The sequence below is a fragment of the Penicillium cataractarum genome (genome assembly GCF_028827025.1).
Source record: "Penicillium cataractarum strain IBT 29864 chromosome Unknown utg000004l, whole genome shotgun sequence".
NCBI lineage: Eukaryota > Fungi > Ascomycota > Eurotiomycetes > Eurotiales > Aspergillaceae > Penicillium > Penicillium cataractarum.
Window position 1 is genome coordinate 521741 of NW_026622740.1, and position 27887 is coordinate 549627.

General features: G+C 49.5%; 10 protein-coding genes across 10 annotated transcripts; 1 reads left to right on the forward strand and 9 right to left on the reverse strand.

Annotated features, from left to right (window-relative positions):
* Nucleotides 1–72: 72 nt before the first annotated feature.
* N7496_004712 (uncharacterized protein) lies at nt 73–2058 on the reverse strand (the record flags this gene model as incomplete). Its single annotated transcript, XM_056697641.1, has 1 exon — nt 73–2058. One exon carries the CDS (start codon nt 2056–2058, stop codon nt 73–75), a length of 1986 nt encoding a protein of 661 aa, XP_056556166.1.
* Nucleotides 2059–5841: 3783 nt separating this feature from the next.
* On the forward strand, nt 5842–6815 carry N7496_004713 (acetate uptake transporter family protein; the record flags this gene model as incomplete). Its single annotated transcript, XM_056697642.1, has 3 exons — nt 5842–6203; nt 6269–6428; nt 6501–6815. 3 exons carry the CDS (start codon nt 5842–5844, stop codon nt 6813–6815), a joined length of 837 nt encoding a protein of 278 aa, XP_056556167.1.
* A 248-nt stretch (nt 6816–7063) lies between these two features.
* N7496_004714 (class I adenylate-forming enzyme family protein) lies at nt 7064–8336 on the reverse strand (the record flags this gene model as incomplete). The annotated part of the gene is made up of 4 exons (XM_056697643.1): nt 7064–7488; nt 7559–7683; nt 7750–7838; nt 7929–8336. 4 exons carry the CDS (start codon nt 8334–8336, stop codon nt 7064–7066), a joined length of 1047 nt encoding a protein of 348 aa, XP_056556168.1.
* A 53-nt stretch (nt 8337–8389) lies between these two features.
* Nucleotides 8390–9241, reverse strand: N7496_004715 (uncharacterized protein; the record flags this gene model as incomplete). Its single annotated transcript, XM_056697644.1, has 2 exons — nt 8390–8703; nt 8809–9241. 2 exons carry the CDS (start codon nt 9239–9241, stop codon nt 8390–8392), a joined length of 747 nt encoding a protein of 248 aa, XP_056556169.1.
* A 1061-nt stretch (nt 9242–10302) lies between these two features.
* Nucleotides 10303–11829, reverse strand: N7496_004716 (uncharacterized protein; the record flags this gene model as incomplete). Its single annotated transcript, XM_056697645.1, has 1 exon — nt 10303–11829. One exon carries the CDS (start codon nt 11827–11829, stop codon nt 10303–10305), a length of 1527 nt encoding a protein of 508 aa, XP_056556170.1.
* Nucleotides 11830–13162: 1333 nt separating this feature from the next.
* On the reverse strand, nt 13163–15801 carry N7496_004717 (NUDIX hydrolase; the record flags this gene model as incomplete). The annotated part of the gene is made up of 6 exons (XM_056697646.1): nt 13163–13515; nt 13788–13821; nt 14108–14589; nt 14878–14904; nt 15135–15291; nt 15775–15801. 6 exons carry the CDS (start codon nt 15799–15801, stop codon nt 13163–13165), a joined length of 1080 nt encoding a protein of 359 aa, XP_056556171.1.
* Nucleotides 15802–16702: 901 nt separating this feature from the next.
* N7496_004718 (MRS7 family protein) lies at nt 16703–18462 on the reverse strand (the record flags this gene model as incomplete). Its single annotated transcript, XM_056697647.1, has 3 exons — nt 16703–17761; nt 17830–18326; nt 18396–18462. The coding sequence occupies 3 exons, from the start codon at nt 18460–18462 to the stop codon at nt 16703–16705; spliced, it is 1623 nt and encodes a 540-aa protein (XP_056556172.1).
* Nucleotides 18463–19161: 699 nt separating this feature from the next.
* N7496_004719 (glycerophosphocholine acyltransferase) lies at nt 19162–20897 on the reverse strand (the record flags this gene model as incomplete). Its single annotated transcript, XM_056697648.1, has 2 exons — nt 19162–19891; nt 19969–20897. 2 exons carry the CDS (start codon nt 20895–20897, stop codon nt 19162–19164), a joined length of 1659 nt encoding a protein of 552 aa, XP_056556173.1.
* An 809-nt stretch (nt 20898–21706) lies between these two features.
* N7496_004720 (fungal specific transcription factor domain-containing protein) lies at nt 21707–23998 on the reverse strand (the record flags this gene model as incomplete). Its single annotated transcript, XM_056697649.1, has 8 exons — nt 21707–22142; nt 22197–22276; nt 22324–22463; nt 22517–23265; nt 23318–23397; nt 23444–23558; nt 23621–23726; nt 23776–23998. 8 exons carry the CDS (start codon nt 23996–23998, stop codon nt 21707–21709), a joined length of 1929 nt encoding a protein of 642 aa, XP_056556174.1.
* Nucleotides 23999–25299: 1301 nt separating this feature from the next.
* Nucleotides 25300–27590, reverse strand: N7496_004721 (arylsulfatase; the record flags this gene model as incomplete). The annotated part of the gene is made up of 8 exons (XM_056697650.1): nt 25300–26047; nt 26103–26190; nt 26246–26259; nt 26318–26629; nt 26688–26864; nt 26918–27084; nt 27159–27467; nt 27525–27590. 8 exons carry the CDS (start codon nt 27588–27590, stop codon nt 25300–25302), a joined length of 1881 nt encoding a protein of 626 aa, XP_056556175.1.
* Between the last annotated feature and the right edge of the window lie 297 nt (nt 27591–27887).

The following is a 27887-nucleotide window of genomic DNA, read 5'->3' on the forward strand; positions in this document are numbered from 1 at the left end:
ATGCACACTTCAAAAATGGGGCTTTCAAGCGATTTAAATTCGTAATAATACAGTAGACGTAGTGTCACAAGCTCAGGTATCGTTATGAGCTTCAAGATCATCCAAACACGAAAGAATCATCTGACCCAGTCTCCACCGGCTTCTGCGTTCGAAAATAGTTCTTGCCCATGATACAGCTCCAGCGACATCTCCATCCGCCACGCCAACCACTTGCATAGCGCCTGAAACACCACCGTGGACAAGCTGCCAGGCAATAAGGAATGCCTTGTACGCATATATTGTGATCCATGGAGCTTCAGAGTCTGGCATGATTGTTTCATCCAGGTATTGCAAGAACCATTGAACATGTGGTTCGATAGCTTTGGCAGTGTCAACGTCGCATAGGAAGTCATACGTAGGGGCCAGAGCAGTTGATTGGCTCAACATAGCATCCATCGTTCCTCCAACAATACCCCCAGTATGTGAAGGCGACCACATCTGTAGCTCGAGCATAGCTGTCTGCCATGTAGCCATACACATTGCAGCATGTGTTGACCTTGATGGTTCGACTTGAGGATGTATGAACGGCAGGAGGGTGACGAGCGAGTTCTTCAAGCATCCAAATCTCTCCATACTAAGCATACCCGTCATTGTGGACCAGCCTGATATCTCGCGGGCGCTAGAGATCAAGAATTGCGCAACGTTAATCGCACCGTAAGGATCGAAATCAGGAAGAGCGGTCAGATCTGAATCCGGGGACAGAAAGCGTCGGACGGCATCCGCGTATTGTACTGGAGCGCCAGAATTGTTGGCCACAAGGCGCCGATGGGCCCATTCGGCAGAGGACGAAGCCGACCAGTGATCATCGGGAGAGGGCAGGTCATGTTTGATCTCAAGATGCGAGATTGAGCGAGGAATTGACAGAAACTGGTACCAGAGTGCATCGATTTGATGAACAGCAAATACCGTTCGCTTGTGAGACTCGGATCGGACAAACTCCCGCCATAATGAGTCCAGATCGGTAGATGCGGATGGTTCTTTGGGTCTTGGCTGCATTATGCCGCTGGCCCGGGCCAGAGAAATCATGTTGGAATGCATCTTCAGCCCATACGTCGAATCCGTACCACAAAGGTACATCATGGCACAGATTTGAAGGAGCAGGTAAGACTGAACAATAGCTAAGTTGTATGAAAAGTCTTCCGTGCTCGCCTCCTCCGAGGCAATCATGGTTCGAGCTTGATGGAAGCAGCGCGTGGAAAGGCTAGCACCCGATCCTTCTTTGTCTCCCAAATCTGGATCCTCCCCATATTGATAGCCAAGCGAAAGCATGCCGAGAATTAATTCAGGCGCTGCTTGCGAAATGTCGAAGGTCGATTGATGTATAAATGGGAGGAAAGCCGAAACGTGCGTAAAGAACAGATCACAGCCTCGTGTAACTTGAAATGGAGATAAGGATGTTTCTTCTTGAGGTGGAGTCAGACCGGTCACCAATAACGCATTGGAGATGTCGGGAGGAATGCCGAGATTGGCGAAAGAGGGTTGTCGGGATTCGTTGTGTGTTGTGGTGGTGGTAGATCTGAAATGAGGATCATGAAATTGTTGGGAGTTGCCGAGCAGAGCGGTCTCTAAAAGTAGATTCCGCTCCAGTAGACTCGCACTCTGGACTATCCTGTCAATAGCATGCGGATCGCCAGGTGAGTGCATTTCATCATGGCTTCCTTGCTGGGAGTGGTATAGTCCATCTACCTCGCTCTCTGCAGGGGACAATGAACCTGCAACGTCGGATCGCTCTGTCCATCTCTCCCTGCTTTGATTGGCAGTCGGACGCCGTGGCCGCTTTGGAGGCTGTCGTTGGTCTTCGTGTTCTGGGTGTTTTCTCTTCATATGTCGACTTCTGAGATCCGCGCGAGAAAATGTCACCGGGCATAGTGGACAAGTAAGCGATCCCTTGTCCTGAGACCGGTTATGTACGGCGGCATGGCGTTTGAGGTTCTCGCCTCGACTAAACCGCGCCTGGCAGATGACACATTGAAAGGGCCGATAAGGTGGCTCTCTCCTGGAGGCTGTCGAGACGGACATGGGTCAATTCTGATCTGGGGTATCACGCTGTCACTGAAAGAGGCGATAGTTGTAGAGGAAAGATGGTTGGACGAGGAAGTTGAGAAAGTTACCGACACAAACTCCCCGGACTCGGACTTTCCCCGCAGAAACGCCCCGCTTGGGATCCAATCAACTGTCAGCCAGAAAAGACTATCGCCTCAGCCCTGATCCAGAGTAAGTTTGGTCAGGAAGATGTGACTATCTTCGGTGCACTATGTCCTATTTTGCGTTGAAGCGAGACATCTCGAGAACAGAATTGTGTTATCGTGTCTTCTATCTTGCTATCTGTTATCTTGCATCGGAAGTCTTGCCGCAGAATCAACACTTCAAAGTGGCTCTTCTGGGGCATAGTGGGTCAGACCGGAGGAACCGCGAACGAATAACAAGGGCCCAACTTATCAGCCGGTCACTGTCCGGCAATTGGGTAGTTTGGCGGCTATGGGACCTGCCCATGCGTTGATGTTCTAATTTCGATAATCTCGATATCAAATAACGAGCACTGAACTCCAACTCTATACAGCAAGGAAGATCCAATTTATCGACCGTCATGTATTGATACTCGTGAATTTCCGATCTGGTCTAAATCCACGTCAAATATTAAGGGGTTTACTCGAAAGGCATTAGCTCGCATCCAAAACGACTAGGTTTATTGTGTCCAATATAGGATAGAGTCAAGATTTTAGCCATACTGGTCATTGTATCACTGTGGGCAGAGATAATCTCACATACTAATAATGTCCGTACTTTCAATCCAGCCATGTTGTAGAACTCCGAAATATGACATACCTTTTAAAAGAAAATTAGTAGGCTTTCCTGGATAGTGCTCAAGATTCACATATTATCTTCTCTGCCAAGGTCACTCTACTCCCGCATCCAATGGTACGACTTGGTCCTCAAGGGACTATCAAGGTAACGGAGGATACCATATTGGAGGTGACTAGGAATGTTCACTTCCACATGGGCGAATACAGCCGTGCCACCGAATGGTGAGTGCATTTGTTCCTCTATCACAGGCAGATAGACTGACTGAGGCCGAGAAGGGAGAGCACCCATTTGCAAAAAATGCAAGCTGCGGCTTTGAATGTTCAGGTACCAAACCTCAACTATGCCACCTTTATAGGCCCTTTATCCATCAGAATGACCGATGGCCGAGGGCATGGCTTATTTACAACGGCCCCGGTCAAAGTGGGTGATCTTTTACTGTGTGAAAAGGGCTTTGCGTGCCTTGGTGGCAGTACGGAAACTATACCAGACGAGCCGCAGCTTGTTTCAATGATTACTCAAAAACTTCGCCAGAACCCGTCCCTAGAAACAAACATTGGCCACCTCGATTGCAAGACGGAAAGTCCCATCATTATAAGACGTCGTGATGGTAGTACCCTTGTTAACCTGAGAGAGGCTTCCATCTCTTGGTAACATGGTGATTACCCGAATACGTTAATAGACCTTCTGGGCTAGATCAGTGGTTCAACAGCTTGTAGCTATCAACTGCTTTGCCTCGAAATATTCGACAACCGAACATCCCACCACACCCACAGAACATGAGGTACAGCGACACTCACTAGGCTTTTAGCCTGTGGCAGCTCTATTTAACCACTCGTGTGTCAACAATACTTGGCGAAGCTTCAACGGCGATATGATAATCATTCGTGTATCGAACGATCTAAACGCAGACACTGAAATCACTTTATCCTACATACAACCAACGGAGCAATCAGATGAGCGTCAAATTTGCATCGAAGCTGGGGATTCGAGTGTCGTTGCAACATATGCAAGGACTACATCTCGCTAGATTTTAACTAAAAGAAGCGCAACCGCGAGAGAAAATGTGGGCCCTCCACGAAGGTCTTCTGACGCCAAACCCTTCCACGAGTGAAGAAGGTCTGCAGCAGCTAGGCGCAAACATACACCCACCCAGCTTCACGGGTACCCTGACTGAGCATTGCAGACTGTCATTTGGCCTATGCCCAGTTCTATGCTACCCATGGGGAGCCAATGAAGGCCATTCGATCAATGTTGGATGCTTTGCAGAGTCTGGGTCATAACATTGACCTCCCCGAGTCTTTAGGTCGACCCATCCAAATCCGAAAGTGGGGAATGATGAACGCCGACCTGATTCTAGACTGAATGACCCTCGTTTCTGCATATAATGTGGTGCTACCTGATCTCGCAGCCCAAGCTAAGGGTTATGCCAAGCTTATTTGCAAGATCTCAGTTCGGGAGGATCAGACTTTCGAAGAGGCGTATCAAAATTGCCGATTCTAGCCCGAGCATCAGCGCTAGATAATAGGAGACCTGCATGACTGAGAGGCTACGTTTTACTGTAAAGGATTTTGGTCTGTTTAGAGGGCAAAGTTCATGCTTGTAGATGAGGATTGTCGCCAGAATATCTCTCCCAAGCTTCGTGCAGCGAGAAGAGGAACAAGGAATCTAGTTTCATTGATGTCCGCGTTTCCTCTAACTGTCATCTCGCTTTGCAAGTAGACGATCACTCGATTCAACGGGCCTAGACTCAGACGTGTCTTCTCAAAGAAAATGTGGATACTCGAACCCCAATGTCAACCCTCCCTGCTATCCACACGAATTGATGCCGAGGTTAACCGCATCGCCGGTGTCCAAAGCTCCCAACGCCGATAAAATCATTTCGCCGTGACGAATGATCAATTGTTAAAGGATATCGGTAGTGGAAAAGTGGCAGTGCCTTGAACACCCCCTGCAAATAGCCTGCACTACTCTAGCGTGCAAAAATTCGCGCGTTAGGGTGGAATATCCCAAACGGGTTGTCGGTTGTGGGTCAACGCTCGTTTTTGCGGGGAACGCCGGCCTCCGGACACGCAGACTACAACACACGCAATTACTTGATGACATCTACTCGCCGAATATTTGTTTTAGCTGTTATTTGGGGATTGAATCTATTTATGTTATGACATGCTCAAGGGAGTTGCTGTCCTATATGCGTTGCTAGAGACAATGGCCGTTTAGTCTTTCTCGCAGTGTGGAGAATGGAGAATATGGAAGTTCATATCATTACGTTAGAGAAGGTAATTCAGCCTTTGAACCACCGGTTCGGCGCACCCCATTAGTTTATGGCTTTCTGTTAGTTTCCACTTTACTACCCCGTCTGGGGAAAAGCCACGAGAATGAAAATCTCCATGAGAGTAAATAAAACACGATTTCACAAAAACCTTCAAATTGATCATGACACGCAGCAAGAAAAAAGCAAGATCACAAGATCTTGTACGCTACTCATGTACCGTACTTGAAGAATCCTTTCTATATAGTTCTAGCCCTCTGCTATGACCAATAACCCTTCCAATTGACGCGATAGAGTTCTCCTGGATTGCGGCCCTACCCGTGATCCCAGTTTTCCGGGCCCAATCCCGATCCCCGAGTCCCCTGAAAGGACCCAATTGTTCAATTTCCATGAGTCACTAGCGGGAAAGAAGCTCCTTGACTGGTCAAACGTGCTAGCTGGGATGTGCACATGACGATATATCGGCCCTCGCCGTGTTCCTCTTGTCTAGTCCAGTCTCTGTGCGGTAAGGTGGCGAACCGGTTTCCTAGTTTTTTTTTCTTGCAGATGACCAGGTCTGTGTATTCGGTCTTATTTGGAGAGAGATATTTACCCAGAATGTCCCAGGCCCAGGAGTACTGATAGAAGCCACACTTATTTCCTTTTCACAGGCGGCCTGGCCTCCTGGCGGGCTCGATCCACGCAGTTCGATCCAACAACCCCTGACAACAGCCAAGAAGCAAGCATCAATGGATCAATTCATCGAGACAATGGAGATCAAGCAGGCTCAGGCCGAGGCCAAGATCTGTAGTCACCCAGCAGTAGACTCACAAAGTCCTACACCCGTTGGCTCACAATCCGGGCATGAATATGCCCTCGTTTCACCCGGCACACCAGTCGGGCGACCCCCAATCCCAAAGCCAGAAGAGATTCATTCCATTCCTGAAGTGCGCAAGTTTGCGAATCCTGCTCCCTTGGGTCTGTGTGCGTTTGCGCTCACGTCGTTCATGTCGAATATCATGAATGTACACCTCGGTTTGACGACTGCTGCGGAGAATGTTGGCTCTGCTTTGATCTATGGCGGTACTGTCCAGTTACTTGCTGGCATGTGGTATGTCAAAAGACATTTATGATTTCAATGGTGTTGCCGTTTATACTAATAATGATCTGTACTAGGGAAATGGCTTTGGGAAACACCTTTAGCGCTACCTCCTTCTGCTCCTACGGTGCCTACTGGATCACCTTCGGGGTCATTTCAGACCTAGAGGGAACCAAGATTATCGCTGCTTCTGACACAGTCTGCCAGAAAGAGATTCTCATGGGCCTTTTCCTATTGGTAAGTCCAATTTCAATTGTAACGTACATCATCTTGTAGCCTCCAAATTAACACGTAGTCTCCTATTCCTAGGCATGGTTCATATTCACCACGATGATGCTCCTTTGTACACTCAAGTCCAGCTTGGCAATGTTCCTACTGTTCTTCTTCCTCGATATGAACTATCTTCTCCTTGGAATTGCCAATATGCAGTGCGATCAAGGTCAGGTCGCTACCTCTGTGCAGAGGGTTGGAGGGTACTTTGGCTTGTTGGCAGCTTTTGCAGCGTGGTATAACGCATTTGCTGGTATCTTTGATAAGAGCAATGGCTTTTTCAACGTTCCCTTGGGTCACTTTCCTTGGTCACCTGTTGTGAGGGCACATCATGGGAAGTTTAAAGGGGTTTAGCCTTGGCTGCAGGAGGTTACGAGCGGATTTTGGTGAGGAAAAGTGTTCTATGTATTTCAGCGTTCTTGGCACAGCATAGCGAGTTGGTTTTGCATGTATAGTCTCTCCATAATTTAGCAATTTTTACCTATTTTCAAGTAATAATCCTTGAATTATTCAAGAGACTGGTAGCTTATCGTAGTTTGCCGTAGATAGTGGGAACCTAAGTGATTCATAGAAGCTAAAGTACTCATGACCATAAAAGCCCATCAGCGTTGCAGCCCATCCCAGTCAAACGGTCTAGCCCCAACAACACTTTCTCTCGGTTCCGATGTCCAGACTTCCACTTCACCACTCCCAATCGCCATCTCACTAAAATAAACTTCTCGAATCTTATCTTTGATCGGTTTCCCAGCCTCAGTAACTGGAATCTCACCGAAACTACTAACGACCTTCAATAGAGTAGGGAATTTGAATGCCTGGAGACTGCACTCCGTCGAAAGTCTGTGTCGTAGCTCTGCAAGGCCTAGCCTTCGTTCTTGATATGGTTGCCGATATACCACTACCGCAGCGACACGCTTTCCACAACCCGAGTCTTTGACGCCGAGCACAATTGCATGGGCAACATCGTCGATCTGCGACAGCGCGTTTTCGACCTCGGACGCATATATTCTCCATAAATAGTATCGGATAACTATTTGAGCTGCGTTAGTCATTTCACAGAGGGTATCGTAGATTTATCAAAGTAATTGAATATGAAATACCATCTTGAGACGCTCGTCCGAGGAGGTATACGATGTCATCTTCGATTCTTCCAAGATCACCAGTTCGAAAGAAACCCTCCGCATCAAAGGCGTTTTTCGTAGCATCTGGATTAGGGGATATGTATCTAATCATCAAGAATTAGCACATTTCCGTCCTAGACACTTGATATAATCGAAGGCTAAGAACTTACCTTTTAAACAGAACAGGCGACTTGATACAAATCTCGCCATGGTTGTCAATTTTCATATTAACATTCGGCATGCGCAGTCCAACGGAATCCTACCGATAGTCAGGTCAAACGCCAATCAAAGACTAATCAAACAAATACAACACCTCGGGCATGGTATAGAAGTGAATAGAAGCACTTACCATCGGATACGCCCCCCTCTTCCCATAATCCGTATACGCCACAACCCCAAAGCTCTCACTCATCCCATACCCAACAAACAGCGGTTTTCCAAACAAAGCCTGCCACACAAGCCTCTGCTTAGGCGCAACAGTCGAGCCCCCCGAAGCCAGGACTTTCAACTGTCTAATGCCCCTCAACACATTACCATAAAGTTCCGGATCCCTATTTTCCAAATCCGCAAGCTCGGATGCAACCCCATTCAACAGGGGAGGAGGTAAATGCAAAGACGTAACTGGAGGACAGTCTTCATCCACTAATCTCTTCAAAAACCACGTCGAACTAAAAATATCGCTGCAAAATTCAACGCATGCTTTGGATAGTATCCCCGAGAAAAATGTCATAAACCCGCCGGCCCAGTGCACGGGCATATGATGTAGATAGACATTTCCGCTGGATAAGGTAGATGGTTTGGGGAAACAGGTTAGAAAGCCGCCAGTCGTGCTGCTGCGGTCGTGGAAGACGCCTTTTGGAGGACAGGTTGTTCCGGATGTATAGAGGAGGGCGAATCCTTTGGTGGAACTGTGGGGGGGGGGGGTGGTGAATCTGAGAGGTAGAATTTGATATCGGAGGGGCTGGTGTCTGCTTTGTGTGGTGTATAAGTGAAAATAGGAATATTGGTGTTCATGGCTTTGATTATATTTTGGACTCGGTTTGCAGTACTCGGAACAGCGCAGATGAGTGAGGCATTGCATGTTTCGAGAAAATATTTTGCTTCTTCGGGGTGGACGCGAGGTGCTATAGAAGGGTTAGGATAGAAGATTAGTACGAGTCTTTCCACTTCAATTGACAATCCACACCTTTGAATTCTGCTCCTATACAATAAATAAAGAATAAACTTACATATAGGAACAATAACACCCCCAATCCCATAAATAGCCACCACCAAAACCGCAAACGCATAACAACCCCCCGAAACAACCGCAAAAAAGACATCCTCCCCCTCTGTCTTCAGTCTTCTTCTCTCCTCAACACCCAATTCCAACCAAATACACCGACTAACCAGACAAACATCCCTCAAAAACTCCGCAATACTCCACGACCCAACAACACCTCCTTCAACACACCATTCCCTTATCAAAATTACGGCTGGATCTTCGATCAAATTGCAAAAGAGATCTATTAGGAACGGTTCTGGCGGGATGGCCATTGGGGGAGCTGAATTAGCGATGCTACCGGTAGAAGTGGTAGTATAAGCCGAAGGCTGGTCATTATCCGTGATTGGTTCGCTCGGTAATTCTGTAGGAATTGTAGCCATTTTACTCGGTAAATCCATCGAATAATCTGTGTGAGCATACGCTTCGATGATAGGTCAACGGCGATGCCGGGTCGTCGGCACGATATGCACGAAATCGATAGTGCGGATGCGAGATAAGGGCTCGACAGTGGGGGGATGTGTCAATGCGACGCGTAGGCGGAAGCTAAAGGTGGAGGGGGTGAAATGTCGGTGACGGGAGGGTTTAAATGGGATTTACAGTGCATGGTTGGGGAATTTGTTAATTGGTTAGCTGTTTTTATTCATGGGGTTGGGGGGTGGTAGGACAGCACGGACAGCGCAGGAGGAGACACCGCTATTTTCATAGTGGGAGACTGGGTGTGTATTATGGAGAGGGCGATTACTTCGTTGAGTGTTACAAGGATAGGGTATGACGAGAGGTCTTTGTCCACTCAATCTGGTGGCTTCAATGGCTGGACAAGGGATGGGTGGATTGCGTTTGTTCCGCGATTGGATCGGAGGTTCTGGTTGATGTATATGCAGTTGAGTGTGTAATTGTGAGACGCAACTGGCAAACCGTAGGGTTTGAAGGACCATACAAGTATGCAATGTAGATAGCATTGATGCATGTCGTTTGTATGTCTATGTAGCCGTGCGACGCAGGGCAAGGATGGCTGGTCAGGGGAGGTCAAGTTCTTTACGAAATAATTGATGAACGAGGAGGAGATTGTGTCAATTCTTGCTGAATATCAAAGCAGCAGATTCCAGACTGGAAAAAATAGATTGAAAAAAGACATAAGAAAAGTATGTGGTGGATCCAATCCAAGTAAAGCCGTAGACCAATTCCAACGGTCCAGATGGCTAATCAAACGCCCGCAAAAGATGCTAATCAAGAATTCCCAATCCATGTCCAATCCATCCAAAAATGCTTGAAGAACCCGAGTATCGCAACGCTGAAGTATGAAAAAGCAGACGCAGAGTGTGCAGTAGATCCAAACCAAGGAAACAAGAACTCCAAATGAGCGGTCATCAAAATCATAAAAGGTGCACTCCAAAGCCACCAAGTATTACAACGCATAAAGAAAGATAGCAAGAGGCCAAACAAAGAAACCAAGAAGTAATCAAACCCAAGGATTGTCTTGCATATACGTATGCGGATTCACCGGCCCGATCAATTTAATCTGAGCCTTCAACTGTTCTCGCCGTCGCTCATCCTTCGACTCAGATATTTTCTTCTTCGCCCCGTCCAGCTTCAAGAGAACCTGGCTTCTGCCGCCCTGGATGACACGAACTGCCTCCCGCGATCCATTCTGCAATTGCAGCTTCAATGGTGGAGAGAGTGGTGGCGTGGGATTCGCAATTGAGAACTGTCCCACGGTCGGCGAAGTAGGGTTGGAACGTGTGCCGAGATATATCTGGTTCTGCGAAGCCTTCTTCTTGGACTTCTTGGGAGATTCCCAGATGGCGGGTCCATACTTTTGATAATTGGACATGGGCACGGCTAGTTGTTTTTGACGGGGCTGGAAGGAGCGGGCACTGTGTGGGCTAGCCGGGCTGGGGGGCATTTCGCTAGCTGTAGAGGCAGTCGAGATGGAGAAGGAGCGAAGTTGAACGTTGATATCGGAATGGGGAGCGACCATGATATCCTCCGGACGGTGGAAGGCGAGAGCTGCCTCGAGCTGTTCGACCGGGGCGGTTGACGGCCGCGGGGCCTCCTTGGCTTTGGCATCGGTCGAGTCGCGAGACCACGTACGATGAACGTACGTCTTAATTGAATGACGCACACCATATGCCAATCCCAACCCCGCCCGATCAAGTGAATGCCACCGGCGACTCTTATTAGAGACGTTCAATCGACCATCCTTCTTGCGAGATTTCCCACTGCGCGAAGCCAAATCTGGACTCGTCCTCCCCCCACCAGCCTGCATAGCGGACGGAGTCGCCAACTCCGGGAAGAAATCCCACTTCTTCTCACGGAAATAATGATTGGTCCCAGTGCGATTCTGCGACCACTGTGACAAGCGACCATACTGAGCATCGGACCTCTCGGTAGTGGAATTATTAGCGGACTCGTATTCACTCTCCTGATCGCTCGCATTCACCGACTCGACCAGGGATTCGACCTCGTCCGTGCGCGAACGACTTTCCTCGGCGATAGTCGGTGGAGATGGAGAGCGGAGCGGAGTCAAACCCAAACTAACGCGTTCTGGGTCTGGTCTTTGATCTGCGGGGGCCGGGTGATCGACCAAATCGCCGTAATCATCGGAGCCCGAGCTGACGAAGATAGGGTAGCTCTCTGTCGAGTTACGTGGTTCACTGGGGTCGCCGACCGTGAAGCTGTCGACGGTGAGTTCGCTGTCGGTGTCGCTTTCGTCGTCGCTCGAGTCGCTCCACATGGCGGAGTACTCGTAGTCGGGCGGGGCGTCCGGGAGGGGTCTTGCGGGGAGTGGCTTGTTGAGGAAGAGGTCGGAGCGGGTAGGTGAGAAATGAGGCTTGTAGAGAGTTGTGGAGGAGTAGCCCATAGTGATTGAGGAGGTGGTGTATGGAGAAGTGGGTGTTGGTGGAATGACTCGCTCGAGGCCTTCCAGCGACCGTGAGGGTCGGACTGGAGGCGGGGAACGAGCGTGGGGATAATTGGGGGAGAGCATTGAGATTGAGAGTTCCAGGTGGTTGTCGGAATGTTGGTAGATGAGGACTCAAAAATGAGTCGGATGGTCGAACTCGGTGTGAAGGATAAGAAGGATGCAGGATGTAGGATGCCGTGGTGAAGAGGTGAAGAGGGGAGAAAGAGGTGTAGAGTGAAGGAATTGGGCAGACAAAGAAACGAGGGTCGACAAAAAGAAGACCGTTAGCAGGACTCGAGGCCCAATGGGGGGAGAAAGTATACTAAATATAAGGAAGATGCGAATCTCCGGTATGATAAAAGAAATTAAATTCCAGGCAGGATTTATGCTTTCATCCTGCAGATGCAAAACAGAAGAAAAAGCCGTGCCTGGCAAACCACGCGAGGGGGAAAAGGGAAAAGATAACCTGCCAGAAGTGAACGAGTCAATGACTTATCTAACTAACTTAGTTACAGTACGGTGTACACTCCCTTTTGGATAAAGCTGGGGATTAGCCAAGCCTCAACTCCAGCGATCGGCGACCCCGTCGTTTGTGCACGGACACTGCAAGGGGGTTCGTGAGGAGTCAGACGACTCTGTCGTATTAGCATTCGTATTTAGATTTAGAGAGCTAAGCACGTACAGCTATGCAGTGGGAGTTCTGCGAAGTATATAGTCTATCCTAACTGTATACGACCTATACTTGTATACTATGGATACTCCTAGATGAATAACACCCATCCCAACTACTTCCCAACCAGCCCAAGGCAAATAATCCCTGCCCAAAGACCTGAGAACTTGAGAACCTGAGAACCTGATGACGCCACGCAAGGACGCCAACTCCATGCAGGACGCCGGATCGTCACTAGCCTCCGAAACCCTTGCACTACTACAACTCCACCTGGAGAGGGCCCAAGTCCTACTTTACATTACGCTACGGTAGTTGACCACACTAAATAGTTCACTAACGGGAGGGGGAGGATACTAACGGGTCCTGCATCGGCTCCAATGGATCGATTGGTCACTGGCACATCGCTGAGCTCTTCTAACGTCCCACTAGACCGGAAACGGAGTGCGGACAATCCAGTTCCTGTCAGATATACCCGATGGGAATGATCGTTCTGGCCCCGATACACATGGCTCAACTATTCAGTCTAACCTAGTCTGGTTATACTAAGCTAGTTTTCCATTCTTTCTTTTGCCTTGGGGCTAGCCTTGTGGAGTTATCAATGGCTTAGCTGACTAGAGTACCTATCGTATCGACTATGTCCAGTCTAGACTCCAGTTCTCAAAATATACACAGCCAATGTATAAGCCAATGTATACAATTCTACCATGTTAATCTTGGGTTGTACTGTACTCTGCACTTTATAACCATCTAACTCAATTTGGCCGCCCTCTCCATCGTCTCCCTCGTCAATTCATCCCCCGGCCGACGAACCTCACTCAACCGGCCCAATCGCCTCAACTTGGCAATCATCTCCTCGTCCCCGAAATGGCTGTTATGCTCGAATTCCGGCTCCCGCGCGAACGCGACCCGAGCCGCGTCCACGATAATCCGTGCCGTCATTCCAAACACGCGGTAATGCTGGACTTGGCCTGATTCTTCTTGTTGGGTCAGTCTGTCCACGGCGGCGTTTTGGGCCTTGTTACCCGTACTGCGAGGCTTGATGGCGTGGTTGGCGCTGCGGACAAAGAATTGGTGCACTATTCCCGAGGGAGGAGTCCCCACTTGGTTAGTCTTTGTTTTTCTTTTTTTTTCTTTTTTGTCTTTTATCTTTCCTGTTCAGGTTGGGGGCTCTTTTTCTTCTTTTGCTGGGGTAATCTCTAGAAGGATCGAAAAAGCAAGGTGAATCCATAGAAATCAAAGAAAGGGGGCAAGGGAAACAAGGTGCTCTCTTTGCCTTCTGGCGATCTCCACCGGGAGCATGGTTGGTGCGACACGGCGAACTGGACGGGGATATACTCGCAGGATCTATTATTAAATCATAATAGAACCATACTCCCGACTTGGTTTGTTTCCTCGCTTTGCTGTCCCTGGGGAAAGCAAATATGAAACCAAGTGGGTCTGGCGTTGACGGCAGGCCCACCCCTTTCCCACGCTTGTCGCACCGAACCATGTGGTGTGTGTCTTTGATCAACCCGTTCGTTGTGGCTGTGGAGAAGGGAAGGGGGTTCGGCCTGCAGGAAGATGGAGCCGAAACACCAAGGGCAAACGCTATGAGGCGATAGAGGAATTATGAGGCAACGGAATGTATCCTAAACAGGATAATGGACCGCCAGGGACTATGTAGGGCGGAAGCCCTGCGAGTATACAACTCACAACGGAATCAAAAGGGAAGAGCCCCGAAAACACCAGCATGGGACAAAAAGAGAAAGAAACAATAGAAAATGGAAATCTTGACTTACTCCTCCAATTACTATTATGCCACAAACTCCAAGACCCCCGATACCAATCCCCTTCCCCCTCCCCCTCCGAATTCCCCAATCTCAAAAAATCATCAAACCGCGCCGTAAACACGGCCGCAACCTCGCGCGCATCCAGTCGAGGAATCAACTCAGTCTCCGGATCCGCATTGGCCCCCGTAGCCGGGTCAAACGAGTGCAGCAGCGCAACGCACGGCCGCACCACCAGCTCCGTTTTGGCCAGGTTCGCCGGTAACTCGCAGAGATGCTCGACCGAGAAGGGTGGCGGCAGTGGCTGGGCGATATCGGGTAGCCCGATTTCTTCACAGGCTTCGCGGCGCGCGGTTTGGAAGGCTGCTTCTGATAGGGTGTCTGCTTTGCCTGGTGGTGAGATAGTGGCTGTTAGTGAGGTGTAGATTGCTGGATAAGGGTGGAGATATCGAAGCCACGTAGAATGATAAACGGGTAAGACCGATATTGTGAGGTTACACAACTATCTCTGGCATGTTGATCTTCATGTTCCCCTTTTTTCTTTGCTTCTTTTTACCCCGGGCCTCTTGAGATCCGAGGTTTCTTTTCTTTTTGTTTTCGACCTCTTTCTAACTTGGGGAACAACGTTGCTGATCTCAATTCCGGGGGCGATCTTGCATTGGTTCCTCTTTTGGGCAAATCTTCGTGCAAACTTACCTCCTGGCAAAGCAGCTTCTCCTGCGTCTAGATGCAATCAGGAAGAATCAGTATTAGCGTTCTGCGTATGCAATGTCGTGCAGCATCGGTTACTGCACACGCCTTGGACCTGCAAACAAAGCTGTCCATAGGCAGGCATCCCGTGTCCAAAACCATGCGAGAACGAGACCGAGACCAAGGCCAAGGATTAGGGTCATAGACCATGTACCAAGTACAGTCAAGCAGGACCCAGGGGAAATATCAGAGCAAGTACCTACACGAACTCAATGTCTTGGCCCGAATCGTAATCACGACTCTAAGGTCGCCCTGGAGATCGGCATACAGCAGAATCAACACCGCAGCCCGCCTGGACAGCGGGACCTCTCCATACGCCGTTGGCGGGGGCGTATAACCGCGTAATCGATCGATAGCTTCCTGTACCTCGGAATTAGTTTTTAGAGTTCAATCCATTGCCCGTATTATTCGCTAAGCGTTTTGCTTTGCTTGTTCTTGTTTTGGTCTCTCCTCCAGACCACGCGACACCGGGTTGGGTCTCAGCCATTGCTTTCTTCTTTTGCGTAGAGGTCGATGGGGATGGACATCCACGGGTGTTGGGAGGAGGTTTCAATTCCAAGGCTGTGTCTTGGTAGCGGTGGCGGCCCAATGAATCTTGAAGGGTGAGACTTCAAGGTGAGACTGGAATCCCCAACACCACAGTAGTCCTATCCATAAGGAACAAGGAAGGACAACGTATAAGACAGACACCCCACAGCTCCTCGTATCAGAGTCATGTCTCTCCGAGCGGATATCGACGGCCAAGAAGAAGCAAGTCAAGCATAGCTGCCCTCTCCAAGCGCAAAGGTGGCAAGACACCATCCATGCATACATCGGCTAGTCACAGAAGATCGTTAAACGTACCTGCGAAGCAGCATTGAGGGGTGCCATCAGCGTCGACGGTGTCGATCTCGTTGGCGTGCAGCCCAAACCGAGAAGTTGCGGTGCACTAGTAAACCTGCGAACGCAAAAGCGGGGACTTGTATGTCTGGAATCTCGTACACTGCTGCGACGGATAGTTTCAAGCAGCTGGAGCTGTCGTTGTCGCATCCCTCGGGATGTATAAGTGGGAAAGTGTAAATCGATCTCGCAGAGTACCCCGGTTCTATGAGCCCCAGAGTTCCGGACTAGTTTACTGGTCGCGGGGAAGTGCCAGCGTCGTAGCCGAGGTTCGGTGACTAATGGGCTGCCGAGCATGCTGAATTAGACCGATGGATTTCCCCTACTTGATGTATACACAAGGGCAAGTAGTAGTGGTTGAATACTCCGAATCTACCGTGTGAAACACTTCCAGAATGCATCATGTAATTTGTTATAGTTTCTATCAATACAGGAATGGAATGGCGCTTTTCGCCTCCAACCACCCACGTCACTGGGGGGAGCATGTCTCTCTTCCACCCAACATATACCAGACATTTCAATTTCAGTCTTGCCCATCTTGGAAGACAAGTGGCAGCCGACCTGGGATGGCGGTATAGCCCATCAAACATGAAACATGGAAATTGAGACAGGAAAGGAAAGCAGAGCGAAAGAGCGTGTGTCCAGCATCAGCAAAAAGAAGAGCCAGCCAGGCGCAAGCCAAAAAGGATGAATGAGATGAAGGAATGGGGGGAGATGTGAAGAGGGGGAATGAAAGTCTATCGACATAGCGGAGAGATAACACAGATGAGAACCGAAGAGTCGCCAGCAGCCAACAGAAAATATGGGAAAGCAAAAACATAGTGTGACAAAGATCTATAGTAACAGGACCGACCCAACCTACACCCCATCAAAGCAAAACTATTTCATAAGTTTACGAGCTCTGGCCCGTCTTGGTCTCTTCCTTGGCGGCAGGAGTCTGCGCAACCTTTGCGCCCTCAGCCATCGCCTCGGTAGCTTCGGATGATTGCTTTTCGGCAGCGGCTTCCAGCTTGTTGTGCTCTTCCTTCTCATCGATATCTTCGATATCCTTGGGGGCAGCAACGCCCTTGCCCTCGTTCTCGCTGTTCTGCTCGTTCTCCTCCTCAATCAGCTCCTCCTGCTCCTTGATGACCTCCAGACGCTGCTTGTTGGTAGCAGCACCCTCGGCGTTGTGCACCTCAAGCTCAATCTCGTGGAACAGCTCTTCGGGGATGCTGGAGAGAACCGACTTGAGCGCATCAATCTGCGAGGCCATCTCGGACTCCTTACCACCCTGAGTATACATGTACGCGTTGCTCAGGACGAGCAGGGTAGAGGGAACGCCCTGCTTGAGACGCAGGTCCAACCACATGGACAGGTCCTCACGCAGACGGGCAGGGGAAACACCGTGGGTGCGAATACCACGGCTGGCAGAGGCCATCTGCAACTCAGGCACGGACAGCGAGGTGACACCCTCGTAGGAAATAGCCCGGTCGTCACGCTTAATCTGGCGCATGCGGTGGCGAATGTTGTAGCGAAGCATGGCATCAGTACCGAACGAGTTCAGGTTCATGTAGCGGCAAATAGCGACTAGCTGGGGGCGCGATAGGTTGTCGAGAGTCAAGTCATCCTTGAAGATCTTGCAGACCTTGATGACGTCCTCGGTGGAGGGAGACTCGCCCGTAGTGCGAATCTTGCGGAAGAAGTCTGCAAACTCTTCGTTCTTGACAGTAGCAGCGGTCAAAGGCAGACCAGTCTCACGGAGTGTGTTACGGAGGAAGGCAGAAACCTCCTTGCGGGTCGAGCTCAACTTGAGAGCCTTGGTCTCGCGGCCCTTCTGACCCTCGTAGGTGCTAGGAAGCATATTGGGGAAGAGCTTAAGGGCGACTGGGAGTAGGAGTTCGGCAAAGGGAACAATGACGAACATCGAGAATGGAACGAGACGGCCGAGATCCTTGACGGTACGTTGAAGCTAAACGGCAAACTAAGTTAGCAATTGCCATAGGCCACGAGTGTCAGCTTGAATAGGTAACTACATACCTGACGGTGCTCTCTCCGACTGAGCTCATAACCACCGGCCATCTTCAGCGCCAACCGAGAACTAATCTTGACCTCGGTGGCAAGCAACTTGGTACCATCCCAGTAATGCTGGGCCTCCTTCTTAATCTTCTGACCGATGGTCAACTTCTTAGTCTCCTTCTTCTCCTCAGCCACACTCTTAGTACCCTCCACTGCAACGGCCTTGGTAGCCACATCACGAGCACGGGTCTTGACGACGTCCGACTGCGATGAGGCAGCAGGCTTGACAGTCTGAGCTTGATCCTGGGGAATCGGCTTCTTTGCTTGTTCTGCATTGAAGCCAGGCGGCGGGTATGACTGGGGCGACGAGGTCGAAGTGTTATGCTCGGTAGCATATCCGCGCTGGGGGAGGAGGATGGCGAGAGCCGACACCTGGGCTGGGATGCCTCGGCCATTGTAAAGCAGGGTGTTGGCCGCGGCCAGCGAGGCCGGGCCCAATGCGCTAGCGCGAGAGCGAACTATTCAAGAAGAAACCCAAGTTAGACAAAAATTATAGACGTTTATCATCATCTTTAGAACTATCTTACCGGTCAGCGCCGGTCGCAATGCGGTGGTATGGCGCACCAGGCGGGCTGATCTCATTGTGGCGGACATTTGCGGAAATGTTGGGAGGAAGGAAAAGGGAGCCCGAAGAATCGAGCAGGCGACGGCGGACTGGCGCAACAACGACAGCGAATAGGGAATACGATCACAATATCACGATGATTCAAGAAAGACTCAAAATATGAATGGTGATGGATAAATGTAATGCTGACATTGGGAGTGGCCGGAAAAGATGTTTGTGACGCCCGAGACCATCACGTTTGCATCACGTGATAACATCCGGCTTCGGGCTTTTGGTGTCGGAGTTAATTGGATGGCGGTCCTTCACTGAATTAGCGCAGCGATGGTTGCCGATCCCGCCAAGTCTCTGATGGCCGGAGTCCCGAACGGAGTTGCGTGGACCCGCTCGGGCTTAAGGTAAAGATGGAGGGGAAATCGACGAGTCTAGATAAGTGATTGGTTTATATTATCGATGTGTGAATGTTCATATCATTGTGATCGTGACGGTTTCATTAATGACAGAATATGCAGTTGGCCCTTCCATTCCTTTCGCAAAAAACAATATGTATAAACTTGCCCGAGCATATGACAAAACACGCAAAATTCAAGGATCCGAAAAAGGGAGGATTTCAAGACGAATATCAGGCATCCAAACCGTGCATGCTAAACTCAAAAATTATATCCGGGGAAGAAGAAACGTATGCGCTAGAGGGGTATCATGGGATATTAAAGACAGAAATGCCCTAGCGGCTAAGATCTCTGACGAGCGGTGGTATCGTTGACCTCGTGGGCAGTAGTTGCTGCCGCCGAAGTGGGATCCAGAAGCGGAATTCGATCGATGCTGCCACGCTTTTCCAGGGGAGCGGGAGCACCGAGAGCGCCACTGGCAGGAGTGTAGCTATCGGGGAGAATGAGCGGGCTAGTAGCAAAGTCGGGGGAACTCTGCCATCGCACGACATCCTTCTTCAACTGCTCTAGCTCCTTCTGGAAGCGCTTGCCAAAGACATCGATATAGTATGTTGCTCCATTATGGATGCTCCAGATGAACAGGGCAGACATGTAGACACCACTCGCCCATCGTGACCAGAACCAGATGGGGCAAGGAATCATGGTGGACAGGGCAAAAGTGTACTGAATCAGCATGAAAGCTGGTTCCTGCAGCGCATTCGGAAGGCCGAGAACAAACTTGCCAATCCAGGCCTTAGAGTATGACTTGCGAAGCCAGGTAAAGCTAGTCGGACGCCCTGCAGCGATTTTGTCGGCGCGGCGAATGGTGATCATGAAGTGGTACATCAGTTGCCAGAACAGATAAGGCAGGGTAGCCCAGAAAATCATCGCACCCAGAGAATAATGCTCTGGATCACCGGGCTGACTGAACTTGATGGCGTAGACGGCTGGGAAGCGTTCCTTGAGCATCTCGACCGGGGTCAAATGGACGATACAGTGCAGTGTGACCGGCGGCATGATGTGGATGAATAAACTGGATGAAGAAAATCGAGAATGTCAGCTGAATATCCCACGCGAAGACCTTGGGTTTGAAAAGGAGAAAACTCATACCTGACCACCTTGTCCATGCTGTGGAAGACCAGAGAATTACGCCACATGGCGATGGCGGCCGCGTTATTGCCAAAGGTCAAGCAGTACGTACTGATAAATAGCCGCTTGGAACCCGGGAAGACCCAGATCGAGAGCATGCAGAGCAAGTTGACAAAGTAACACAGATCGGCCAAGAAGTAGTGGTACCCCTTCGCGTGGTAGGTATAGTAGCGGATGGGCATAAAGTAGGCCAGCTGCGCAGTGAACCAGTAGAAGAAGAACTGGGGGCAGGCGCCAATAAGATAGCCACTGAAGAAGATGTTGAGCACACCGGCGATAAAGGAGACCTTCTCGCGCAGGGTCACGGTGGCCGTTTTGTTCCACTGTTTACCCAAACGCTCGACACCTTCCTTCATGCGGCGACGGTATTTCTCGAGCTGCTCGTCGGCAGTCGGCACTCGACGCTTGAACTCGCCCACCACTCGTTCCCTCGCGGTCATCCCCGTAAATCGCAGCCTCTCCCGTTGTTTGCGAACCCTCTCGCGCTGCATGTTGAGCGCAAGTTGCCATTTCTCGAACCGCTGCGACAGCTGAATATTGTCGAGGAGATCGAAGATGGTGAGCTTGTCAAGTGGCGGAAACGTCTCCCAGTCCTCCTGGTAGGAGCCACTGTTTGAGAAGGACGGGTTGCGAGAGTGCTTCCCGGGGGAGGCGGGCGGCGAGTAAAAGTCATCGTGCTCGAAGTCGTCCAGGAACGGGTTGTCTACCATCTCTTCGATAGAGGGCGTAGTAGCCAGCGAATCCGCCCCTATGGTGGAGTCGGACTTGCGGCGCTCTCTGGCGCTGGATTCCTCCATGAGAAACTGTTGTTGGAAGGAGAAGAGGGTAGGACCGTCCCGGTAATGGGGGTAGGGTCGGCTGAGGAAACGACTGAAGGTTAGCATACCCATCGTAACAACAAGAAGTTGTTTTTTGGAACAACAGCGAAGTAGCGGCCAGAGCGGCTACTGGGCCTTCTTATCTGTGCGCATCTTTGGTGTTTTCTTTGCTTTGAGGGGCAGGGTAAAAAAAAAGATGTACCCTACCTTATCGGACCGCCAGAGCCTCGGATAGTATCACGCGGGAGTTGTAAGCGCGTTGTGGTTGGCGAGCCAAACAAACCGTATGCAACGAAAGGTGGATTATCTCACGAAAACGGCGTGAGTGTGAGGGAAAGATGGCAAAAGAGAAGAGGATTTTGGAGAAAGTTAGCAGCCTCAAGGAGCAACCAGGAAGCTCCATCATAACACACGCCCTGGTGGGGATCGGCCATTGGACCATTTGGGAGCCAATCAGATGGGCCCGTTCGAGCCACATGCTTGGGGGTGAGAACTTACTATACACGGCTGACGGAGTCGTTCTTTTCAATATGGACATAGCTTTTGACAGGTTAAGTATATAAACCGTAAGTATCATTTCTATCGTACAGATCGGTAGAGTAGCTCCGCTGCCTTCAATGTATTTTAATCTTTGTTCGATAAACAGTATATGGTGGCGAGAGTGTCAACCCAACAACCTAAACTATCCCCAACGGAAGTCATGAAGGTATAGTACTTCGGTCCAGTCCGATCAGATGACCGGGGAGATGACCGGCCATGCTCATCCTAGGCTGCCACATGGACATATCTAGATCATGATATGACAGCTGCGGGTCACTTTCTCGGCGCAGTTTATACTACTGACCACCTTCAAATATAACGCTACGCATAACACGCTAAATTCAAATTCGCTCAAGCTGGCTCCAAAACGTCTCCGGATCACCGGTCTGATACACAGATGGTCCCGACTCTTCCAACAGCCACGGCCAGTCAAGTGATGGTTCATCCATAAGTCCATACTCTGATCTTGTGGATTCCATACCGTTTGTATCTAATCGAGGCCCCTCTGCTAGACTCATTGTATGGGGGACAGCTGACGGGGCAGATTGCATAGGCGGCGACCAGCCCAACGCACTATTCACATCAATAGCATCTAGACGAGGTGAAGGTGCAACGGTGTGAGCAGCCGTGTCTCCGTCTACCCGATACTCGAGAAGCACTTCATCACCTCCGCCGATAGCAGCGGATCGAGCACCGCGGCGGATTCGTTCTACTTTTGCCCATCGGAAATCGCGAAAGTCGAATTCGGCTGGATCTTGTCCGACTAAACGGTATCCACTGAAATAACATGAGACATACCCGACACTAGTCGGAAGGTGGAGGGAGAAATACCTGTGAAATGCGTCGATATCGACTTGGTTGAGAAATTGCGCACAGTCAAATCTTAGCAATCGATGAACGGCCTCGATATGCTGGATGATGTTAGCATCATGCTCTTGAGCAAAGCATAATCACTCACCAACTGCCTTATCCCTTCCGACCGACGCCCAAGCTCCCGAATCACAGTCAACAGGTCAGGTATTGCTGCTATGAACTCTGGAGCTTTGGGGTCGACATAAGGATCAATCTCAGCCAAGCGCCGCGGCTCAAAAAGAAGGACTAGTACGACCGGGTCAGCCCCAACCCACTTTGATCCAAAAGCCATAACTTACTCTCTAGAGCAACATAAGCCTGAATGCCTAAATGAGGGTCCAAAACGATTCCCGCCTTCAATCCCTCCGCGAGTATACTCGCAATGGGCAAAGCATGCGAGATCCTCTTTCGGCGTACATGTGCCACGAGATCTGCTTTTGTAGAATCTCGCTGGTATACCAACAGCGCTGTCCGACCAAGAATAATAAACAAATTATGTCGCAAGACATGTAAAAGAAGAAAAGTCAGTAGTCGATCACGATGGATAAACAAATTGTCGGTATTGAAGTGAAACCGCTTCGGGAGATCCGAAACGATTGATTCGACGTCTGCTTCAATGATAGCAAGCTCGGCGATCATCTCTTCAACTGTCCGTTCACGGTGAGAGGCGCGAAAGGCAAAGTGGAGTGCACGACGCCGAGCAGCTGCAATTCGTAAAACGTAGCCCCAGATATCCAGCGGTGCATGCTGGATATTGCCAGTGCTCGCTCGAAGTTCGGTATTTGATTCAGGAAACAATGTTTCTGTCATCACGTTCTCATTTCCTAGAAAGCTTGCTTGATCGCAAGGGAGCTGTAGGCGATATGAATTCTCATCGACGGAGTGGAAACCGTATCGACCTCCATCAATCATGGAGTCGAAAAAGAATGTGCTCCACGCAAGGCGACGGAGTGCTTCATGAGATAGAAGAGGTGAAAGTTGTAAGTGAGAGGGAAATTTGGCTGGGTAGGTTCGATCAAAAGTGTGTAGGGACATCATTTGCATCATTCTAGGTCGTCAGGAGCTAGCCAAAAAGAAAAAGACGAGATATCTGATCTTACCTCGTACAATTCGCCGATAGCAACCAAGCAGACGTAAAGTTACCCCGGTTGAGTTCATAGTGTTGAGCCAATAAAATGCTCTGCTTGCTTTAGCTGACTATCATCAAAACAATATCGAGAACGTACCATAAGCTGTACCGCTCCAAACCCCTGATAGATCCGTGGAAGCAGAGCTTCGAGAGCGGCATCGGCCCAAGCATCTGCCTTGGCTAGGTTTTCTGGAGAAGGGTCTCCGGCAAATCTTCAAAAGAAATTAGTCTCTTGTTTCAAATAGTGAGCACTACATAGGGATGGGGCTGTTACCTCGTGGCACTAGCGATCATCATAAGAGTCAATTCGCGAGGGGCTTTTCCTTCGGCGAGGAGTCGATTGAAATGCAGTTGATGAATGAATGCAACGAAACCAAAATCTATATCTGTTAGTTTTCTTAAAACCAGCTGGATCAGAAGGATACGTACGATGCACGGAAGCAAAATACAATTGAATTAGCTCTTCTAGTTCTCCCCCCGTCGGCAGAGGACCTAGTGGAGTTGTGTGCTTCAATCCTGGCGTCTGATCTGCGGAGACATGAAGAAGTGACAAATTCTCGATACTTTCGTGACTGGCTGGTGAAGGAAATGCATCTTCTGAGATGCTTGTGTGCTTTCTGCGTGGTGAAGATCGCAAGCATTCGACGCCCATGCTAGTGCATGTTTCGCAAGCGCTGTGGGCATCCCCAATACACTTGAGCTATATGACATTCTTAATTTTATTTCCATAGACCCTTATTTAGGAATACATACCTTCTTCTCTCGACAGAGGACACATGCGGTGGAATTAGGACGTCGAGACTGCCTTGCTCGCTTTTGATTTGGGCCTTGCCAACGACATTCCCTATTGCCTTTGCAACATCGAGAGCAGACGGGCTTCCTCTCGTCACATTTAACCTAACATTCTCAATCGTTAGACTTGATATGCTACTAGGTATGGAAAGACTCACTCTTCTTGACCTACAGGTACGACAACCAGTTTGGGTGCGGTGGATCGCAACTTTTATTCCTGAGGACGGATTATCCTGCATGTGCGGTCTTATATCAGGCTGACCTGCTTCGGAAGTACTCATCTTCTAGATAGATGCCAGAATTCCAGAAGCTGCAGCTCTTGCATGTCCTTAGCAAGACGGCATGAGAGAACTTTGAAAGTGGAGAGGGGGCATTATGTGGTCATTGAAGCGCGGTCTCACGCCATAATGCGGGGGCCCCACTTGGACGGGATGACTTCGGATGATTGAGATTGAGTGGAACGCCCACAATACTCCAATAATAGTCACGTTTTGGTCCGTTCTACGGCGGACGATAGAAGGGACTTCCCCAAAACTCCTAAATCCTACTAAGTGCCTTTACCGCTTTTTCCACCGGCCTATACGCTCTACCCGAATATCCCAAATCCTCTTGCCTAGGTACATATATATATAGCTTACTATGTCGTAAATCACACCGAAATATAACTATGTAACTTCATATGAGTTCGTTGATGAAGCGTTATCTATAGCCCTATCTAATAGTCTCATATATACTAACGTGGGTGATTTAGGAGATAAGGTTAGCTATCAGATTATTAGTCTTGAGATTAGCTATGAGGTTATAGATTAGATATATTTAATTTCAGCTTAAGCAATCTTATTATTCGATTGATTTTCTATTTCAATCGGCTTGCTGTGGTAAAATCGCTTTCTCTAAGGGATGTAGGAAATTCATATATTATATGGGACAAAAAATGGCTGAAATGGAGATTCTGCCGGTTTGAAAATCGCCAACTAAGAGTTTTGGGGAAGTCCCCTCTATCGTCCGCCGTACCGTTCTTTATTTCCTTATTCGGCAATGTTCATTCTATTGATATTTAAGGGTCAATTGATAGGCTTTATTACCGTATCTATGCCATGTCCGCTAAGCATCAAGCATATTCATCGATCTATAAACGACTCCAATTTCCCGATCAAGAGATTATTCACAAACAACTGGACAAGAGCCCCCCTTGGCACCCATCCACGCCTTCTGCAGCTCTGTCTCATCCTGCCATAGTTCTGGCGCCTCGTCTTTTCCGAGCCCAGGAGCCATAGCACTCTCTCCCCAGACAAGACCACACTCGACAACGTACTCCTCCCAGTGCTTCATTAGTTCAGCCAGCTTCTCCGGCTCGGCATCTGCCAAGTCCTTTGTCTCTCCAGGATCATTGGCAACATTGAACAATTCCCAGCCATCATCTCCGTCACCCGCACTTCCCCGGGCTCTGGAGATATGAACGATCTTCCAGTCACCTTTTCGCAATGCTCCCTGAGCAAACAGTTCCCACCCGATGGGCTCAGTGGATGAGTGAATGTGCCATGCCTCATTAGGTTCAACCTTTTGACCCTTGGAAAAGAATGGGATCCAAGACTTTCCTCGTACGGCGTGGACATCCTTGCCTCGGAAAGTAGACATTTTCCGAGTCGCAGTGATGTTTCCGGCTGAATTGATGACTTGTGTTTTCTCTACAACGGGGGCTTGGGAAACTCCCGCTAAATCGAGGAATGTCGGCAAGAAGTCCATTACAGTCGTGAAGGAACGATTATATGAGCCTGGCGTGAAGGAAGATTGGAAAGTGTTTGAAGGAGGCTTGACGATGCATGGAACCAGAATGCCTCCTTCAGATGGGAAGCATTTGAATAGTCGCGATGGTGCCGTCGATGCCTGCGCCCAAAGTGGCCCCAACCTAGTACCTTTCAGTTAGACATCTTCCAAATTATTGGGAATCGAGGAGAAATTACCAAGTGAACGAGTTGAAGGCACCGATGTTATCGAGCGAATTGTCGTAGTACTTGTGAATCGCGTCTGTAATTCGATCGCCCATGACGGCTAAAAAGGTGTCAGAAGAAGTCCAGTCTGTCTTTAGCGGTCAGTTGTGACTTACGGATTGCTTCAAGCCTACAATCAGTTGTCAGTCAAAATCCAAAACGGCATTCAAGGAATCTTGATTACTTACGCAGCACCCTCAGCTCCATTATCGCTCATGAACACGACAAAGGTATTGTCGTACTCGCCGGTCTTCTTCAAGTATTCAATCACCTTGCCAACATTGACATCGACCGTATCCACCATGCCAGCATATGTTTCCATAGCACGGCTGGAAAGTTTCTTCTCCTCGGGGGTGAGATCTGCCCACTCTCCAGCGTTGACAGACTTTGTCTCAACCCGGTGTGGGACGACCGACTCATCGATGATTCCCATCTCAACGAGTTTCTTTAGGCGACGTTCTCGCAGGGCATAGGGGCCATCATCGTAGATTCCTTTGTATCTGTAATCTCGGAGTAAGTTCTGCTCTCAAGCTCATCTTGTGTTCCACGAAATCTTACTTGTCGCGCTGCTCCTTGGAGCACTGCAGCGGCCAGTGTGGGGCAGTATATGGCAGGAACGCAAAGAAAGGCTTTTCCTTTTCATCTTCCGACCGATTCTCGAAATACTGAATCAATCTGTCGGTATAGTAGTCGGTTGAGTAGAAGCCCTCAGGATCTGCTGTTGTGTTGGCAGGCCTTGATAGGATATTAGAGGGGCCCTTTGTACTAGATGTAATAATTTAACTCACAGGTCAACCTTGGTACCATTCTCCGTATGCAGCGGGGAGCCTCCCATGGGGAATCGCTCCTGCACAGGCTCCCAGCCGTAGTGGTTGCAACAGCCAGGAAGCATCGCAAGAGCTTTCTGAAATCCCCTCTCAAAGGGTCCTTGACTAGCGCGCAGTCCGAGGTGCCACTACAAGCGAGTATTAGCCATCGTTCGTGCTGGATGAACGGCTCACTAGTATCAATCACTGTGTAATTTCCTACCTTGCCAGACATGATTGTGAAGTACCCATTGTCGCTGAGAATTTCAGGCAAAGTTGCCACATCATTGTTAAGATACCCCTCGTACCCAGCCTTTCCACCGAATCGTTGCGCGCCATGCTTACTCTCCTTGTATTCAATCAGGACACCCAATCCACCGAGGTGAGCATCGGTTCCACTCATAAGCATTGCGCGTGTTGGCGAGCAAGCAGCGGCAGCATGGTGATTGAGCATTCGCAAGCCCTCCGAGGCCAGCCGGTCAATGTTAGGTGTCTGGATCTCACTTCCATAGCAGCCGACGTCGGAGAATCCCTATCATCAAGACATGTTAGCGTCGTTTGAGATTCGGGTCCTGGGGAGGGAACTTGCCAGGTCATCTGCAAGGATGAAGAGGAAGTTAGGTCTCTTGGACCCCGATTCAGGAGCACTACCCATGGTTTGATAAAAAGTGACTGGCAAATACCGGGTTAACCTCTCGACAGCGCGGAATAGCTAAGCTTCATCAATCGCGTGATGGGGGGCATCCGCACTATTTAATGGTGACATTTTGTACTACGAACGCGGTGCCCCGCACTAAAAGAAAACCACGCATCATGGGAGGCTTAGATTTCGAAATCATCATTCCCACGGCACAACACATTCCCGGCATTCCACGTGTGGTTCTGTTCTCGTCCTTAGCGCTGTCGTAATTCACAAGTGCTGGTGGGTTCCGAGCGAGGTGGATCCGGACAT